The sequence below is a fragment of the Oncorhynchus tshawytscha genome, linkage group LG10, assembly GCF_018296145.1.
Source record: "Oncorhynchus tshawytscha isolate Ot180627B linkage group LG10, Otsh_v2.0, whole genome shotgun sequence".
NCBI lineage: Eukaryota > Metazoa > Chordata > Actinopteri > Salmoniformes > Salmonidae > Oncorhynchus > Oncorhynchus tshawytscha.
In genome coordinates, this window is record NC_056438.1 from 73751764 (window position 1) to 73772725 (window position 20962).

Here is a 20962-nt window from a genome sequence, read left to right on the forward strand (position 1 = left end):
GGGGAGGGTTTAACTTGTGTAGCTTAAGACAGCAGCATAGAGGGGAGGGTTTAACTTGTGTAGCTTAAGACAGCAGCATAGAGGGGGAGGGTTTAACTTGTGTAGCTTAAGACAGCAGCATAGAGAGGCAGAGTGGGGTTTTCTTCTTGACCAGTCTCTGGTCCCATACCTTTATTTGCTGGGTCAGCTGCTGTGTGACACCTTTATTTGCTGGGTCAGCTGCTGTGTGACACCTTTATAGAATGGGTCAGCTGCTGTGTGACACCTTTATAGAATGGGTCAGCTGCTGTGTGACACCTTTATAGAATGGGTCAGCTGCTGTGTGACACCTTTATTTGCTGGGTCAGCTGCTGTGTGACACCTTTATAGAATGGGTCAGCTGCTGTGTGACACCTTTATAGAATGGGTCAGCTGCTGTGTGACACCTTTATAGAATGGGTCAGCTGCTGTGTGACAGTGAGAGTAGTAGCCTGACAATTACAGATGATCATAAACAGACAAATATTTCATCATGATCTTAATAAAACGAGGACCAGCATAGAATACTCTCACACATAGGTTAGTGTTAAGGCTTTGACTTTGCAAACAGTTTCTGCACCCTCAATAACCTTCTAATTTCCCCACAAAACAAAATACAACACATTTACAGTATGTATGTCAACATTTTGCAAATAACTGACCTTGTGAATTCCTATGAAAAACCAGACGATATTGCAATAGAAAGACACGGCTTCTCATGTTCAAGTGTTCTGCTCAGTGTTGCCAATTTAGCGACATTATGTGATGACGTCATTTAGCGACTTTTAGGACAGCCAATAGCTACTTTCCTTACTGAGGAGTTGGCAACACTGGCTTTTGCTCTCTAAAACCAGCCGAGTTGTGGCCAGGCAAAACGCGCCAGGAAAAAAAGTAACGTGCCTACTAGTTCATTTGTTTTGTGTAGTGCTGCCCCCTCAAGTCTTTTCCAAGAACAAGAGGTGCACAGGTCTCTGAAACGCCATGTCAGGTGACACGTTCATTCATTGATTCTTTAGGCTACTTTTTTAATGTCTTGGGGAACGTCTGCACATGAACAGTTTATGAAGGATAAAACAACGACGCAAAACTGCTTAATAACCTTTAGCCTCCCACTCAGTAGCCACACTGGCAATGTTTTTTTTAAACATTTTTAATTGAGCTAATTTTGTATCAGTATGCTAATAGGCCTAGCCTGGTACAGTAACCACCTCCGGTACAGCATTGAACAGGTGTAAAGCTCACATCCAATCCAGAAAAAGAGGGCTGGTGACGTAGGGGCTAATCCCCACAGGCTCCAGAAGGGAGGAGTTGTACCCGTTCAGCTCGGAGGTCAGCGAGCGTTCTGGAGGAACAACGACAGATATGCGCCCTTTCAGTTGTCAGACACGCTGTGCGAGGTGAAACTATTTTAATAACTTTTATTTACTAAAAACGATCCCCAAAAAATCCTCAAAGTGGTGAGTTAGTGTTGGTTTTCGTTTTTTTCCGGTGCATGACGCGCTGTTCTAATTTAGTTTTGAGTCAGACTATTCTGACAGTCACTAGACTGTACCTGTACATTAGCTGCCAGGTGTTTGTTTAGGATTTCTGAGTCAGTTTCAACTGTATATTTGTCATTTATCGTTTGCCCTCTCTATACACTATAAATATATTGATTATACATACATCGTTTATTCTAAATGTTTGATGGGCTTTGAATGGGTATGCTACAGTATTTCTGCGGAAGGGACAGTCGGAAGTAAGGGGTATTTCCCTCCTGTGGAACATATTCCGTCACTTGTCGCTTGGCAGGTGACTCTGCACAGCCCCAGTGACAGTGGCAACCTGGGATATGTTTATACAGTTTAGGCGTCATAGCCTATTTGGGACTGCCTTGCCCTTTCAATAACTGTAAGTAGTGTTTTCATAAACTATTTATACCCCTTGACTTATTCCACATTTGTTGTGTTACAGCCTGAATTCAAAATGGATTAAATAAAACATTTTCTCACCCATCTACACATGATACTCCATAATGACAAAGTGAAAACATGTTTTTAGACATTTTAGTAAATGTATTGATAATTAAATATAGAAATATCCCATTTACATAAGTAACACACCCCTGAGTCAATACATGTTAGAATCACATTCTGCAGTGATTACAGCTGTGATTCTTTCTGGATAACTCTCTGAGAGCTTTGCACACCTGGATTGTACAAAAAAAATCACATTGGTTGTTGATCATTGCCAGACAGCCATTTTCAAGTCTTACCATAGATTTTCAAGCCGATTTAAGTCATAACTAGGCCAATGTTATTTCGGTAAGCAACTCCAATGTATATTTGTCCTTGTGTTTTAGGTTATTGTCCTGCTGAATGATGAATGTGTCTCCCAGTGTCTGGTGGAAAGCAGACTGAACCAAGTTTTCTGCTGGGATTTTTCTTGCGCTATATTCTGTTTATTTTTATCAACAAACAAAAAAACTCCCTAGTCCTTGCCGCTGACAAGCATGATGCAGCCACCACCATGCTTGAAATATGAATTGGTACTCAGTGGTGTGTTGTGTTGAATAACATAACGCTTTGTATTCAGGGCATAAAGTTAATATCTTTGCAATTTTTTTTTGCAGTTTAACTTTTTTAGTTCCTCATTGTAAACAGGATGCATGTTTTGGAATGTGTTTATTCTGTACAGGCTTCCTTCTTTTCACTCTGTCATTTAGGTTAGTATTGTGGAGTAACTACAATGTTGTTGATTCATCCTCAGTTTTCTCCTATCACAGCCATTAATCCAAATCTAATTTTATTGGTCACATACACGTGATTTGCAGATGTTATTGCCGGTGTAGCTAAATGCTTGTGCTTCTAGCTCTGACAGAGCAGTAAAATCTAACAAGTAATATCTAACAAATTACCCAACATATACCCAAAATACACAAATCTAAGTAGGAATGAATTAAGAATATATACATTTGGATGAGCGATGTCAGAGCGGAACGGACTAAGATACAGAAAAATAGTATAGGAAACAGTATATACATATAAGATGAGTAATGCAAGATATGTTTGCATTATTAAGTGAATGAGATACTATAGAATAGTATAGGAAACAGTATATACATATGAGATGAGTAATGCAAGATATGTTTGCATTATTAAGTGAATGAGATACTATAGAATAGTATAGGAAACAGTATGTACATATGAGATGAGTAATGCAAGATATGTTTGCATTATTAAGTGAATGAGATACTATAGAATAGTATAGGAAACAGTATACAGTGGGGCAAAAAAGTATTTCAGCCACCAATTGTGCAAGTTCTCCCACTTAAAAAGATGAGAGAGGCCTGTAATTTCCATCATAGGTACACTTCAACTATGACAGACAAAATTAGGGAAAAAAATCCAATTTATTTATTTGCAAATTATGGTGGAAAATAAGTATTTGGTCAATAACAAAAGTTTATCTCAATACTTTGTTATATACCCTTTGTTGGCAATGACAGAGGTCAAACGTTTTCTGGAAGTCTTCACAAGGTTTTCACACACTGTTGCTGGTATTTTGGCCCATTCCTCCATGGTATTTTGGCCCATTCCTCTAGAGCAGTGATGTTTTGGGGCTGTTGCTGGGCAACACGGACTTTCAACTCCCTCCAAAGATTTTCTATGGGGTTGAGATCTGGAGACTGGCTAGGCCACTCCAGGACCTTGAAATGCTTCTTACGAAGCCACTCCTTCGTTGCCCGGGCGGTGTGTTTGGGATCATTGTCATGCTGAAAGACCCAGCCATGTTTCATCTTCAATGCCCTTGCTGATGGTAGGCTTTGTTACTTTGGTCCCAGCTCTCTGCAGGTCATTCACTAGGTCCCCCCGTGTGGTTCTGGTATTTTTGCTCACTTTTCTTGTGATCATTTTGACCCCACGGGGTGAGATCTTGCGTGCCCAGATCGAGGGAGATTATCAGTGGTCTTGTATGTCTTCCATTTCCTAATAATTGCTCCCACAGTTGATTTCTTCAAACCAAGCTGCTTACCTATTGCAGATTCAGTCTTCCCAGCCTGGTGCAGGTCTACAATTTTGTTTCTGGCGTCCTTTGGCAGCTCTTTGGTCTTGGCCATAGTGGAGTTTGGAGTGTGACTGTTTGAGGTTGTGGACAGGTGTCTTTTATACTGATAACAAGTTCAAACAGGTGCCATTAATACAGGTAAAGAGTGGAGGACAGAGGAGCTTCTTAAAGAATAAGTTACAGGTCTGTGAGAGCCAGAAATCTTGCTTGTTTGTAGGTGACCAAATACTTATTTTCCACCATAATTTGCAAATAAATTCATTAAAAATCCTACAATGTGATTTTCTGGATTTTTTTCTCATTTTATCTGTCATAGTTGAAGTGTACCTATGATGAAAATTACAGGCCTCTCATCTTTTTAAGTGGGATAACTTGCACAATTGGTGGCTGACTAAATACTTTTTTGCCCCACTGTAGCTCCACATTGATCTGGTTCTCCCTGTATATAGCTCCACATTGATCTGGTCCTGGTACTCCCTGTATATAGCTCCACATTGATCTGGTACTCCCTGTATATAGCTCTACATTAATCTGATACTCCCTGTATATAGCTCCACATTGATCTGGTACTCCCTGTATATAGCTCCACATTGATCTGGTACTCCCTGTATATAGCTCCACATTGATCTGGTACTCCCTGTATATAGCTCCACATTGATCTGGTACTGGTACTCCCTGTATATAGCTCCACATTGATCTGGTACTCCCTGTATATAGCTCTACATTAATCTGATACTCCCTGTATATAGCTCCACATTGATCTGGTACTCCCTGTATATAGCTCCACATTGATCTGGTACTGGTACTCCCTGTATATAGCTCCACATTGATCTGGTAATGGTACTCCCTGTATATAGCTCCACATTGATCTGGTACTCCCTGTATATAGCTCTACATTAATCTGATACTCCCTGTATATAGCTCCACATTGATCTGGTACTCCCTGTATATAGCTCCACATTGATCTGGTACTCCCTGTATATAGCTCTACATTAATCTGATACTCCCTGTATATAGCTCCACATTGATCTGGTACTCCCTGTATATAGCTCCACATTGATCTGGTACTCCTGTATATAGCTCCACTTTAATCTGATACTCCTGTATATAGCTCCACATTGATCTGGTCCTGGTACTCCCTGTATATAGCTCCACATTGATCTGGTACTCCCTGTATATAGCTCCACATTGATCTGGTACTCCCTGTATATAGCTCTACATTAATCTGATACTCCCTGTATATAGCTCCACATTGATCTGGTACTCCCTGTATATAGCTCCACATTGATCTGGTACTGGTACTCCCTGTATATAGGTCCATAGTTACCTGGTACTGAAACTTCCTGTATATAGCTTTACATTTATCTGATACTTCCTGTATATAGCTCCACAGTGATCTGGTACTGGTTTTTCCCTGTGTCGTGTCTTTGGCTATGCCAGATTAAGTGATATGACATGCTATTCTATAAAATAATTTCTCCGTAATTAATATTACCTGATTGAGCTAATCATGTAAATGTATTTAACTAGAGAGTCGGGCACCACAAAATAATATTTATAGAGCTGTTATTTTCCGAATAAATTCTTAAAGACCTACTAATATTTTACATCAATAGCAGTCCAAATTAATCGTCACCTTAATTCAGTCTCATCTGAAAGTTGTAAATTCTTGGTTATCTTCACGAACCCTGGCTAACAAGTTGAATCAGCAATACAAAATTGGGTTTCATTATTTATTTACTAAATACCTAACTAATCACACAGAATTACACATACACATAATTATATCATAACTTGATTACAAATGACATCATAAAGGAAAACGTCCCTAGCGGGCGGAACAGATATGACAGCTTGTTACACAAAGGAAAAGGGCTGGGTTTGAGTGAAAGAGCGGGAAGACTGAGAACCAAAGGAAAAAGCTGTGCTATCGTAAATACAGTATCTTATGCATTCTACATTACCGCCTATTTGGAAAAGAAAAATGCAACAAATATTTACTCTGAGCTGCGCTTCGGTAGGTTGGTGGTAGATGGAAGGCCGTGTTGCCAAACCGAGTCCTTTGTCCTTTGAAGAAAGTCTCTGGTGGTCAATTGCATACGTTGTAGTAACGTCGTTGTGTGATAGACGGGATACTCTGTCTGTTCCTTCCTATCCCTCGTTTGTAGCTGCTGTTGCTAACTCAACGGCTAGGAGGTATCACTTCTGTAGTGAATAAGAGTTCAAAGTTCATACCATTCGCAACCAAAGCTCACGCTGAAGTTGGCTTCGTTCTGTAGTTATTATCTGAAACATTTTGACATCGGACCGTTGTCCTCACATCCTTGGAACAGGAGGTTATATTGCCGTCAAGGCTTTATATAGGAAGGGAGAGGAGGGCGTGTTTGAAAAGTTTTATAGCCCATGTCCCTTAACAGGGGCGGGCCACTGATTGAGCAGAGCCCAAACCTTATGAAAACCCAAATCTCACATTTTAGAAGCTAAAATCACATTTCATGCCATCACGAATGATTTCATATTCAAACATTTAAATTGAACAACAATTCCATGTGAATCCGATAACTCTGATGTGTAGACTTTCCACTGTAGAGTTTGTCATCTTATCATTGACGAGAATGTCTCAGATGACAACCGAACTGACATCATATTCATTAAGTACCAGCGCATATGTTCAATTGGTCGGATTACCAGAATATAGTTCATTTCCCCCCCACCTTCTGATGTTCCCAGAATCCCTATGTTAACCAAGGGGTTTTCAAATGTAACATCAGTAGGGTAGAGAGAGGAAAAAGGGGGGGAAGAGGTATTTATGACGGTCATAAACCTACCCCCAGGCCAACATCATGACACCTGTATATACATTTGAAGTCGGAAGTTTACATACACCTTACCCAAATACAGTTAAACTCAGTTTTTCACAATTCCTGACATTTACTCAGAGTAAAAATTCCCTGTTTTAGGTTAGTTAGGATCAACACTTTATTTTAAGATTGTGAAATGTCAGAATAATAGTAGAGAGAATGATTTAGTTTTGCTTTTATTTCTTTCATCACATTCCCAGTGGGTCAGAAATGTACATACACTCAATTAGTATTTGGTAGCATTGCCTTTAAATTGTTTGACTTGGGTCAAAGGTTTCAGGTAGCCTTACACAAGCTTCCCACAATAAATTTGGTGAATTTTGGCCCATTCCTCCTGACAGAGCTGGTGTAACTGAGTCAGGTTTGTAGGCCTCGTTGCTCGCACACGCCTTTTCAGTTCTGCCCACAAATTGTCTATGTGATTGAAGTCAGGGCATTGAGATGGCCACTCCAATACCTTGACTTTGTTGTCCTTAAGCCACTATGCCACAACTTTGGAAGTATGCTTGGGGTCATTGTCCATTTGGAAGACCCATTTGTGACCAAGCTTTAACTTCCTGACTTAAATATATCAATATATCCTCATAATTTTCCTTCCTCATGTTGCCATCTATTTTGTGAAGTGCACCAGTCCCTCTGGCAGCAAAGCACCCCCACAACATGATGCTGCCACCCCCGTGCTTCACGGTTGGGATGGTGTTCTTCGGCTTGCAAGCATCCCCCTTTTTACTCCGAACATAATGATGGTCATTATGGCCAAACAATTTCATCAGACCAGAGCGCATTTCTCCAAAAAGTACGATCTTTGTCCCCATGTGCAGTTGCAAATGGTAGTCTGGCTTTTTTCTGGCTGTTTTGGAGCAGTGGCTTCTTCCTTGCTGAGCGGCCTTTAAGGTCATGTCGATATAGGACTTGTTTTACTGTGGATATAGATACTTTTGTACCTGTTTCCTCCAGCATCTTCACAAGGTCCTTTGCTGTTGGTCTGGGATTGATTTGCACTTTTTCGCACCAAAGTATGTTCATCTCTAGAAGACAGAACGCATCTCCTTCCTAAGCGGTATGACGGCTGCGTGGTTCCATGGTGTTTATACTTGCGTACTATTGTTTGTACAGATGAACGTGGTACCTTCAGGCGTTTGGAAATTGCTCCCAAGGATGAACCAGAGTTGTGGAGGTCTACAATTTTTTTTCTGAGGTCTTGGATGATTTTTTAAAGATTTTCTCATGATGTCAAGCAAAGAGGCACTGAGTTTATATAGCTCCACATTGATCTGGTATTGGTACTCCCTGTATATAGCTCCATATCGATCTGGTACTCCCTGTATATAGCTCCATATTGATCTGGTACTGGTACTCCCTGTATATAGCTCCATATCAATCTGGTACTCCCTGTATATAGCTCCACGGTGATCTGGAACTCCCTGTATATAGTTCCACTTTGATCTGGTACTGGTACTCCCTGTATATAGCTCCACGGTGATCTTGAACTCCCTGTATATAGTTCCACTTTGATCTGGTACTGGTACTCCCTGTATATAGCTCCACAGTGATCTGGTACTCCCTGTATATAGCTCCACCTTGATCTGGTACTGGTACACCCTGTATATAGCTCCACAGTGATCTGGTACTCCCTGTATATAGCTCCACATTGATCTGGTACTCCCTGTATATAGCTCCACATTGATCTGGTACTGGTACTCCCTGTATATAGCTCCACAGTGATCTGGTACTGGAACTCCCTGTATATAGCTCCACAGTGATCTGGTACTGGTACTCCCTGTATATAGCTCCACAGTGATCTGGTACTGGAACTCCCTGTATATAGCTCCACATTGATCTGGTACTCCCTGTATATAGCTCCACAGTGATCTGGTACTCCCTGTATATAGCTCCACCTTGATCTGGTACTGGTACACCCTGTATATAGCTCCACAGTGATCTGGTACTCCCTGTATATAGCTCCACTTTGATCTGGTACGGGTACACCCTGTATATAGCTCCACAGTGATCTGGTACTCCCTGTATATAGCTCCACTTTGATCTGGTACTGTTACTCCCTGTATATAGTTCCATATCGATCTGGTATTCCCTGTATATAGCTCCACAGTGATCTGGTACTCCCTGTATATAGCTCCACCTTGATCTGGTACTGGTACTCCCCGTATATAGTTCCATATCGATCTGGTATTCCCTTTATATAGCTCCACTTTGATCTGGTACTGTTACTCCCTGTATATAGTTCCATATCGATCTGGTATTCCCTGTATATAGCTCCACAGTGATCTGGTACTCCCTGTATATAGCTCCACTTTGATCAGGTACTGGTATTCCCTGTATATAGCTCAACTTTGATCTGGTACTGGTACACCCTGTATATAGCTCCACTTTGATCTGGTGCAAATAACATTTGATTTGATCTTTATCTTTGTGGTGACTGGGTGTATTGATACACCATCCAAAGTGTAATTAATAACTTCACCATGCACAAAGCCATTTTCAATGTTTGATTTATTTTGACCCATCTACCAATAGGTGCCCATCTTTGTGAGGCATTGGAAAACCTCCCTGGTCTTTGTGGTTGAATCTGTGTTGTAAATTCACTGCTCAACAGAGGGCCCTTACAGATACATGTGTCGGGTACAGAGAGGAGGTAGTCATTCAAAAAACATGTTACACTATTATAGAGTCCATGTAACTTATTATGTGACTTGCTCAGCATATTTAGGCTTGCCATAACAAATGGGTTCAATACTTATTGATTCAAAGACATTCCAGATTGACATGTTTAATACATTTTTAAGTTTCTAAAAACATAATTCCGCTTTGACATGTTGGGGTATATTGTAGTCCAGTGACACACAGTCTCAATTTGATCCATTTGAATTTCAGGTTGTAACACAACAAGATGTGGAAAAAAATCAAGGGGTGTAAATACTTTCTGAATGCCCTGTACGTCTCCCTAAATTTAGAAAGGTATAACGTTTTAATTGCAGAACTTCTAATCCTATATTATTTATTTATCCTAGTCTCTGTCCTACTGTCAGACCAACGATGCCTCAAGTCCCTGAAATATCAATGGCTTTGCTGCCATTCATTAACAACTATACACATCTGCAGTGCAAGGTTAAGAAGGAAACATATTTATGTTAATTCATTTCTATATTGTGTATTCTGTATGGCTTTGCTGGCGTCGCCGGCTCAGTTTAACAGTTGACAACAATACATGTCCTCAGAGAAAGCTTGTCCAGATATTCCATCCAGCTGTGGTCCTCTGAAGTCAACAATAGCAGGAAGATGAAACCAGAGATCCCTTGGTCCCATTGGCTTAGTTCTAATGAATATCAAATTGGACATCCAGCTGAACAAAGCAAGGAAACACACTCTCTAAACAGCACTAGCACGTCTCTTGAGTTCTCTTGGAAGCAAAACAGTATTACTAAATGAAAGAGGTTGGGTACAGGGGAGTAATGATTACATCTCATCAGTTTATATGTAATCCGATTACAAAAACACTGTCACTGTAATCAGAATCAAAATAAAGAAAAACCTTTGAATGAGTAGGTGTGTCCAAGCTGGTACTATATACAGTACTATACAGTTGAAGTCGGAAGTTTACATACACTTAGGTTGGAGTCATTAAAACTTATTTTTCAACCACTCCACAAATTTCTTGTTAACAAACTATAGTTTTGGTAAGTCGGTTAGGACATCTACTTTGTGCATGACACAAGTCATTTTTCCAACAATTGTTTACAGACAGATTATTTCACTTATAATTCACAATTCCAGTGGGTCAGAGGTTTACATACACTATGTTGACTGTGCCTTTAAACAGCTTGGATAATTCCAGAAAATTATGTCGGGGCTTTAGAAGCTTCTGATGGGCTAATTGACATAATTTGAGTCAATTGGAGGTGTACCTGTGGATGTATTTCAAGGCCTACCTTCAAACTCAGTTCCTCTTTGCTTGACATCATGGGAAAATAAAAAGAAATCAGCCAAGACATCAGTTAAAAAACAAGTCTGGTTCATCCTTGGGAGGAATTTCCAAGCGCCTGAAGGTACCACATTCATCTGTACAAACAATAGTACGCAAGTATAAACACCATGGGACCACGCAGCCGTCACACCGCTCAGAAAGGCGATGTCTCCTAGAGATGAACGTACTTTGGTGTGAAAAGTGCAAATCAATCCCAGAACAACAGCAAAGGACCTTGTGAAGATGCTGGAGGAAACAGGTACAAAAGTATCTATATTCACAGTAAAACGAGTCCTATATCGACATAACCTGAAAGGCCGCTCAGCAAGGAAGTAGCAACTGCTCCAAAACCGCCATAAAAAAGCCAGACTACGGTTTGCAACTGCACATGGGGACAAAGATCGTAGTTTTTGGAGAAATGTCCTCTGGTCCGATGAAACAAATCTAGAACTGTTTGGCCATAATGACCATCGTTATGTTTGAAGGAAAAAGGGGGAGGCTTGCAAGCCAAAGAACGCCATCCCAACCGTGAAGCACGGGGGTGGTAGCATCATGTTGTGGGGGTGCTTTGCTGCAGGAGGGACTGGTGCACGTCACAAAATAGATGGCAACATGAGGCAGGAAAATTATGTGGATATATTGAAGCAACATCTCAAGACATCAGTCAGGAAATTAAAGCTTGGTCGCAAATGGGTCTTCCAAATGGACAATGACCCCAAGCATACTTCCAAAGTTGTGGCAAAATTGCTTAAGGACAACAAAGTCAAGGTATTGAAATGGCCATCACCAAGCCCTGACCTCAATCTTATAGAAAGTCTGTTGGCAGAACTGAAAAAGCGTGTGCGAGCAAGTGTAACAGTATAACTTTAGACCGTCCCTTCGCCCATACCCGGGCGCGAACTAGGGACCCTCTGCACACATCAACAACAGTCACCCACGAAGCATCGTTACCCATCGCTCCACAAAAGCCGCGGAGCAAGGGGAACTACTACTTCAAGGTCTCAGAGCAAGTGACGTCACCGATTGAAACGCTATTTAGCGCGAACACTGCTAACTAGCTAGCCATTTCACATCCTTTACACAAGGAGGCCTACAAACCTGACTCAGTTACACCAGCTCTGTCAGGAAGAATGGGCCAAAATTCACCCAACTTATTGTGGAAGGCTACCAAATACTAATTGAGTGTATGTAAACTTCTGACCCACTGGAAATGTGATGAAACAAATAAAAGCTGAAATAAATCATTCTCGCTACTATTATTCCGACATTTCACAATCTTTCACAAGTAAAGTGGGGATCCTAACTGACCTAAGACATAGAATTTCTACTAGGATTAAATGTCAGAAATTGTGAAAAACTGAGTTTAAATGTATTTGGCTAAGGTGTATGTAAACTTCTGACTTCAAATGTGTACAGTACCAGTCAACAGTTTGGACACACCTACTCATTCCAGGGTTTTCACCCAACTACCTGAATGAAGGTTTGAAAGATAAATATTGGGAACCCAGCGTTCTGCCCTATATTTTTCTCTCCTCTCAGCATGTCCTCTCCTAACCCATCTCGCCCTTTTAGATGCGTTTCCTGCTCCTCTTCAGTCGCCAGGGCAAGCTCCGTCTCCAGAAGTGGTTCACGCCCATCCCCGAGCGAGAGAAGAAGAAGATCACCAGGGACATGACCACCATGGTGTTGGCACGGAAACCACGCTCCTGCAACTTCCTGCACTGGAAAGACCTAAAGATCGTCTACAAGAGGTGAGGAAGGGGGGAGGGGGAGGTAAGACCTGAAGATCGTTTACAAGAGGGGAGGAGAGGGGAGGAAAGACCTGAAAATCATCTACAGGAAGTGGGGAGGGGAGGAAGTGAAGAGGGGAGGAAGTGAAGAGGAGAGGAGAACTATATTTGCTTACTATTTATCTCAGGTTGCATGTCAAAATCTAAGTATTCAAGTGGTTTCCTCTTCTTCATATTAAATGACCCCAGCCCTATTACCCCCTTCCCCCCACAATCTCTAACTGTAATGCTGTATTGCCCAGTTACCCCCCCCACCACTATCTCTAACTGTAATGCTGTATTGCCCTGTTACCCCCCACCACTATCTAACTGTAATGCTCTATTGCCCTGTTACCCCCCAACCACCACTCTCTAACTGTAATGCTGTATTGCCCTGTTACCCCCCCCACCACTCTCTAACTGTAATGCTGTATTGCCCTGATACCCCCCACCACCACTCTCTAACTGTAATGCTGTATTGCCCTGTTACCCCCCACCACCACTCTCTAACTGTAATGCTGTATTGCCCTGTTATCCCCCCACCACCACTCTCTAACTGTAATGTTGTATTGCCCTGTTACCCTCCCCCACCACCACCACTCTCTAACTGTAATGCTGTATTGCCCTGATACCCCCCCCACCACTCTCTAACTGTAATGCTGTATTGCCCTGATACCCCCCCCCCACCACTCTCTAACTGTAATGCTGTATTGCCCTGTTACCCCCCACCATCACTCTCTAACTGTAATGCTGTATTGCCCTGATACCCCACCCCCACTACTCTCTAACTGTAATGTTGTATTGCCCTGTTACCCCCCACCACCCTCTAACTGTAATGCTGTATTGCCCTGATACCCCCCACCACTCTCTAACTGTAATGTTGTGTTGCCCTATTACCCCCCACCACTCTCTAACTGTAATGCTGTATTGCCCTGTTACCCCCCACCACCACCACCACTCTCTAACTGTAATGTTGTATTGCCCTGTTACCCCCCCCACCACCACCACCACTATCTAACTGTAATGCTGTATTGCCCTATTACCCCCTTCCCCCACAATCTCTAACTGTAATGCTGTATTGCCCTGTTACCCCCCCCCCACCACTATCTCTAACTGTAATGCTGTATTGCCCTATTACCCCCCACCACTATCTAACTGTAATGTTGTATTGCCCTGTTACCCCCCACCACTCTCTAACTGTAATGTTGTATTGCCCTGTTACCCCCCACCACTCTCTAACTGTAATGTTGTATTGCCCTGTTACCCCCCCACCACTATCTAACTGTAATGCTCTATTGCCCTGTTACCCCCCCCCCACCACTCTCTAACTGTAATGCTGTATTGCCCTGTTACCCCCCCACCACCACTCTCTAACTGTAATGCTCTATTGCCCTGATACCCCCCCCCCACCACTCTCTAACTGTAATGCTGTATTGCCCTGTTACCCCCCCACCACTCTCTAACTGTAATGTTGTATTGCCCTGATACCCCCCACCACTCTCTAACTGTAATGCTGTATTGCCCTGTTACCCCCCACCACTCTCTAACTGTAATGTTGTATTGCCCTGATACCCCCCCCACCACTATCTAACTGTAATGCTGTATTGCCCTGTTACCCCCCACCACTCTCTAACTGTAATGTTGTTTTGCCCTGTTACCCCCACCACCACCACTCTCTAACTGTAATGCTGTATTGCCCTGATACCCCCCACCACTCTCTAACTGTAATGCTGTATTGCCCTGATACCCCCACCACTCTCTAACTGTAATGTTGTATTGCCCTGATACCCCCCACCACTCTCTAACTGTAATGCTGAATTGCCCTGATACCCCCCACCACTCTCTAACTGTAATGTTGTATTGCCCTGTTACCCCCCACCACTCTCTAACTGTAATGTTGTATTGCCCTGTTACCCCCTCCCCCACCACCACCACCACTCTCTAACTGTAATGTTGTATTGCCCTGTTACCCCCCACCACTCTCTAACTGTAATGTTGTATTGCCCTGTTACCCCCCACCACCACTCTCTAACTGTAATGTTGTATTGCCCTGTTACCCCCCCCCCACCACTCTCTAACTGTAATGTTGTATTGCCCTGTTACCCCCCCCACCACTATCTCTAACTGTAATGCTGTATTGCCCTGTTACCCCCCACCACTATCTAACTGTAATGCTCTATTGCCCTGTTACCCCCCAACCACCACTCTCTAACTGTAATGTTGTTTTGCCCTGTTACCCCCCCCACCACCACTCTCTAACTGTAATGCTGTATTGCCCTGATACCCCCCACCACTCTCTAACTGTAATGCTGTATTGCCCTGTTACCCCCCCACCACCACTCTCTAACTGTAATGCTGTATTGCCCTGTTACCCCCCCACCACCACCACCACTCTCTAACTGTAATGCTGTATTGCCCTGTTACCCCCCACAATCTCTAACTGTAATGCTGTATTGCCCTGATACCCCCCACCACTCTCTAACTGTAATGCTGTATTGCCCTATTACCCCCTTCCCCCCACCACTCTCTAACTGTAATGCTGTATTGCCCTGTTACCCCCCACAATCTCTAACTGTAATGCTGTATTGCCCTGATACCCCCCACCACTCTCTAACTGTAATGCTGTATTGCCCTATTACCCCCTTCCCCCCACCACTCTCTAACTGTAATGCTGTATTGCCCTGTTACCCCCCACAATCTCTAACTGTAATGCTGTATTGCCCTGATACCCCCCACCACTCTCTAACTGTAATGCTGTATTGCCCTATTACCCCCTTCCCCCACCACTCTCTAACTGTAATGCTGTATTGCCCTGATACCCCCCCACCACTCTCTAACTGTAATGCTGTATTGCCCTATTACCCCCTTCCCCCCACCACTCTCTAACTGTAATGCTGTATTGCCCTGTTACCCCCCACCCCCCACCCCCACCACTCTCTAACTGTAATGTTGTATTGCCCTGTTACCCCCCCCACCACTCTCTAACTGTAATGCTGTATTGCCCTGTTATCCCCCCCACCACTCTCTAACTGTAATGTTGTATTGCCCTGATACCCCCCACCACTCTCTAACTGTAATGCTGTATTGCCCTGTTACCCCCCCCACCACCACTCTCTAACTGTAATGCTGTATTGCCCTGTTACCCCCCACCACTCTCTAACTGTAATGCTGTATTGCCCTGTTACCCCCCCCCACCACCACCACCACTATCTAACTGTAATGCTGTATTGCCCTGTTACCCCCCACCACCACCACCACTCTCTAACTGTAATGCTGTATTGCCCTGTTACCCCCCCCGCCACTCTCTAACTGTAATGTTGTATTGCCCTGTTACCCCCCCCACCACTCTCTAACTGTAATGTTGTATTGCCCTGTTACCCCCCACCACCACCACCACTCTCTAACTGTAATGTTGTATTGCCCTGGTACCCCCCACCACTCTCTAACTGTAATGTTGTATTGCCCTGGTACCCCCCACCACTCTCTAACTGTAATGTTGTATTGCCCTGGTACCCCCCACCACCACCACCACTCTCTAACTGTAATGTTGTATTGCCCTGGTACCCCCCACCACTCTCTAACTGTAATGTTGTATTGCCCTGTTACCCCCCCCACCACTCTCTAACTGTAATGCTGTATTGCCCTGTTACCCCCCCCACTCTCTAACTGTAATGCTGTATTGCCCTGTTACCCCCCCCACCACTCTCTAACTGTAATGTTGTATTGCCCTGGTACCCCCCACCACTATCTAACTGTAGTGCTGTATTGCCCTGGTACCCCCCACCACTCTCTAACTGTAATGTTGTATTGCCCTGTTACCCCCCACCACTCTCTAACTGTAATGCTGTATTGCCCTGTTACCCCCCACCACTCTCTAACTGTAATGTTGTATTGCCCTGGTACCCCCCACCACTCTCTAACTGTAATGTTGTATTGCCCTGTTACCCCCCACCACCACCACCACTCTCTAACTGTAATGCTGTATTGCCCTGTTACCCCCCACCACTCTCTAACTGTAATGTTGTATTGCCCTGTTACCCCCCACCACCACCACCACTCTCTAACTGTAATGTTGTATTGCCCTGTTACCCCCCACCACTCTCTAACTGTAATGCTGTATTGCCCTGTTACCCCCCACCACCACTCTCTAACTGTAATGTTGTATTGCCCTGTTATCCCCCCCCACCACCACTCTCTAACTGTAATGCTGTATTGCCCTGTTACCCCCACCACTCTCTAACTGTGCCCTGTTGCCCTGCTGTACCCCCCCCACCACCACTCTCTCATTGTAGGTATGCCAGTCTGTATTTCTGCTGTGGTCTGGATGCTGAGGAGAATGAACTTCTGGCCTTGGAGATGCTGCATCGCTATGTGGAGCTGTTGGACAAGTACTTTGGCAACGTACGTAAGGGACGACCTTTCTCTTCTTTCACCTAGCACTCTCTTTATTTCAGTTGATCTCTCATTCTCTCTCACTATGTCTTTCTGTCTTTCTCTCACATATTTCCTTCCCTTCTCTTTCAACCTATTTCCTACCAAACTTAGACTGAAACGGCAATGCCTGTATAGTAGATATGATTTAACACAGTAAAATGATTCCTGCTAGACTGGACAGTACCTCTTGAACATTGGGTGATTTCCTCTTCTTTTACCCATGCAGGTGTGTGAGCTGGACATTATCTTTAACTTTGAAAAGGCCTACTTCATCCTGGATGAGTTTCTATTAGGGGGAGAGGTACAGGAGACCTCCAAACTAGTGGTGGCCCGCTCCGTCGAGGCCTCGGACATGCTACAGGAGGTGAGAGAAACGCCACGCTCAGGATAGAACCTGCCCCGTAGGGACTGATCTAGGATCAGTATGTCTGCCTTCGATCTTATCTAGGATCTGAATTTCTGCCTCCGATCTGATCTAGGATCATTATTTCTGCCTCCGATCTGATCTAGGATCATTATTTCTGCCTCCGATCTGATCTAGGATCAGTATTTCTGCCTCCGATCTGATCTAGGATCAGTATTTCTGCCTTCGATCTTATCTAGGATCAGAATTTCTGCCTCCCATCTTATCTAGGATCAGAATTTCTGCCTCCCATCTGATCTAGGATCAGTATTTCTGCCTTCGATCTTATCTAGGATCAGAATTTCTGCCTCCGATCTGCTCTTGGATCAGTATTTCTGCCTTCGATCTGATCTAGGATCAGTATTTCTGCCTTCGATCTTAGCTGAGACTATGTTGCGGTCTGATATTTATCTTGTATTTACATATGTAATTACATAATAATTAGCTATAATTAACCTCTTGTTTATTGGAGATTGAACACACACACATAGCTATACCATTTTGTAACAAGTAGTTACCAATTTTAATGAATTATTTATAGTAGGTACTCTAAAGTAGCCATTTTACCCTATAATTCCATAGTAATACCAGGTGAAAGTGGACTGTTGAAAAAGTGTTACTGTTTCAGCATGGGTTGATAATGTGTAGTGCAGCAGCTAACTGACTTCCTGGTGAGCTCTCCTGTCAATCTCCGCTAACAGGCTTCCCTTCATGAACCATATTAACTGGTGCCAATACTCATGGACCTGTTCTGTCTATTCTCTCTCTCTTCTTCTCTTCTCTTCTCTCTCTCTCCTCTCCTCTCCTCTCCTCTCCTCTCCTCTCCTCTCCTCTCCTCTCCTCTCCTCTCCTCTCCTCTCCTCTCCTCTCCTCTCCTCTCCCTCTCTCTTCTCTTCTCTCCTCTCCTCTCCTCTTCTCTCCTCTCCTCTCCTCTCCTCTCCTCTCCTCTCCTCTCCTCTCCTCTCCTCTCCTCTCCTCTCCTCTCCTCTCCTCTCCTCTCCTCTCCTCTCCTCTCCTCTCCTCTCCTCTCCTCTCCTCTCCTCTCCTCTCCTCTCCTCTCCTCTCCTCTCCTCTCCTCTCCTCTCCTCTCCTCTCCTCTCCTCTCCTCTCTCCTCTCTCTCTCTCCTCTCCTCTCCTCTCCTCCTCTTTCTCCTCTCCTCTCCTCTCCTCTTTTCTCTCCTCTCCTCTCTTCTCCTCTTCTCTCTCCTCTCTTCTCTCTCTCCTCTCTTCTCCTCTTCTCTCTCCTCTCTCCTCTCCTCTTCTCTTTTCTCTCTCTTTTCTCTCCTCTTCTCTTTTCTCTCTCCTCTCCTCTTCTCTCCTCTCCTCTCCTCTCCTCTCCTCTCCTCTCCTCTCCTCTCCTCTCCTCTTCTCTTTCTTCTCTTCTCTTCTCTTCTCTTCTCTTCTCTTCTCTTCTCTTCTCTTCTCTTCTCTTCTCTTCTCTCCTCTCTCTCCTCTCCTCTCTCCTCTCCTCTCCTCTCCTCTCCTCTCCTCTCCTCTCCTCTCCTCTCCTCTCCTCTCCTCTCCTCTCCTCTCCTCTCCTCTCCTCTCCTCTCCTCTCTCTCCTCTCCTCTCCTCTCCTCTCCTCTCCTCTCCTCTCTTCTCTTCTCTTCTCTCTCCTCTTCTCTCTTCTCTCTTCTCTCCTCTCTTCTCTCCTCTCTTCTCTCCTCTTCTCTTTTCTCTCCTCTTTTCTCTTTTCTCTCCTCTTCTCTTTTCTCTCCTCTTCTCTTTTCTCTCCTCTTCTCTTTTCTCTCCTCTTCTCTTTTCTCTCCTCTTCTCTTTTCTCTCCTCTTTTCTCTTTTCTCTCCTATCTCAGAAACAGAGACTGATGGAGATTATACTTCTATTTCCTTTATTCTTCAGTTGCTGTAAGTCTGAGCGTTGGCAGTATGTCTGTTTTCTGTATTGTCCGTCTATCCTCAGCTCTCGGTGGCGCTATAGATGCACCAAGCCAGAGTCCCACTCTGCGTGGCCCTGGTTTCACACCATCTTCTTGCTTCGGGGGAATAAAACAAACTTGTTTGATCTAGTCTGATGCACGTGCATGCTATCTGACGTTGTTGCATCATCACACTCGTTTTAATCTTCATCACCACCCTTCATCATCATTGCTATAGGCTGAGATTGACAACAGTGATATTGGTCTGGAGCTTGGATGGCCTTGAATGTGGACCGAAAGGTTAGAAGTGAATGATTGTGATTGTGTTCGTAGCAGAGTAGTCTACATTGTGTTGGCGTTTACGCTCCTATGTCTCCACGGATGTAAGATGCATTCAATTAGAATGACAATCATTCTAACTCTATGGTTAGATGTTATGTAGGTGTGGCTATGAATATTCATCACATTAGGACAAGGCTTGTTGATCTGGAGATCTCACGTTTCATCTGTCTCTCCACTCTAGACCATGGAGGAATACATGAGCAAGCCTGCATTCTAACACTGGGGGGAATGGATCTACACACACCAGAAGGAATCTGGACGATTACAGACCTTACTACTGTACAGAACCATGGAGTTATGAGTTCTAGAATGATATGTCTGAATCTGTGTCCTGAGGCAGGCAGGGAGTGTTTTTAAGTAGGGAAGTGCAGTGAAATGTATCTTGTTTCTGCAAATAGGACAATAACATGATGACCAATAAATTGGTAGGAGACACTCATTGATTGAACTATTATCAAATGTATATTGATACTGTATGATCACCCATCCCTCTTGATCGTCGATGTACATTGAGGTTACTGAAAACTGTGGTTATGACAATCATTAAAATCAATACTCACATTTTTTTCCCCAAATATGTACGCTGTATTGACATTTTAAGAAGTGCCTTTTTAGAAATATGTATTTGAAGTTGTGTTTTAAATGCATCTTGTAGACTAGCATTTTTCTGTGTGACTTGTTGTAGGATTATATCTTGGAAAGGGAGTGATTATTTATCTGGGTGAATGTCAGTTTTTTTTTATATAACTAATTATGGATCTTGAATGGTGAAGACTTTGGAATTAAAATGTGTATTTTGATACAGAAGCCTCTGATGATTTGTGTTTCTGTTGTAGACTTGACTATTTGATGTTCATCATTATTTGACGTTTTATCTGCGGGAGCTGTCCATGGTGCTGAAGTTTGAAAAACAAACTAGATGATAAACATTAAAACAAGCACAATCAGTAGAATTGTGAATTTATAGACCGACACTTTTACTGTCTTTATAATCTTACCTCGAGTCTGTTGATTCTGCCTCCGGAATTGTCCACAGGTTCAAGCTTGATGTGAAAAAGGAACTTCTCACACTTTCATTGTGGAATCAAGCTTCATTCAGAAGGCATATCTGATCATCAATATCTAATCATCACTGTGAGTCAATGTATGATCATTCAGAAGGCATATCTGATCATCAATATCTAATCATCACTGTGAGTCAATGTATGATCATTCAGAAGGCATATCTGA

At 43.3% G+C, this 20962-nt stretch overlaps 1 protein-coding gene across 5 annotated transcripts; it reads left to right on the top strand.

The window, feature by feature from the left end:
- The first annotated feature begins 893 nt into the window (after positions 1–893).
- On the top strand, positions 894–20539 carry LOC112238931 (AP-1 complex subunit sigma-3). 5 transcript variants are annotated; one of them, XM_024407460.2, is made up of 6 exons: positions 894–1006; positions 12481–12659; positions 16970–17078; positions 17338–17475; positions 19328–19379; positions 19914–20539. In XM_024407460.2, exons 2-6 carry the CDS (start codon positions 12481–12483, stop codon positions 20087–20089), a joined length of 654 nt encoding a protein of 217 aa, XP_024263228.1. In that variant the 5' UTR covers positions 894–1006; the 3' UTR covers positions 20090–20539. The 5 variants fall into 5 exon arrangements, with proteins under 5 accessions (XP_024263228.1, XP_024263226.1, XP_024263224.1 ...); XM_024407458.2 differs by lacking the exon at positions 894–1006 and adding an exon at positions 1267–1415; XM_024407456.2 differs by lacking the exon at positions 894–1006 and adding an exon at positions 1302–1475.
- Positions 20540–20962: the final 423 nt, after the last annotated feature.

Excerpts from the sequence above, each read along its gene's own strand:
- LOC112238931 (XM_024407460.2), top strand. The coding sequence starts at position 12,481 with ATGCGTTTCCTGCTCCTCTTCAGTCGCCAGGGCAAGCTCCGTCTCCAG. Across the intron at positions 12,660-16,969 it reads CTAAAGATCGTCTACAAGAG|GTATGCCAGTCTGTATTTCT; the intron begins GTGAGGAAGGGG and ends CTCTCATTGTAG. Across the intron at positions 17,079-17,337 it reads TGGACAAGTACTTTGGCAAC|GTGTGTGAGCTGGACATTAT; the intron begins GTACGTAAGGGA and ends TTACCCATGCAG.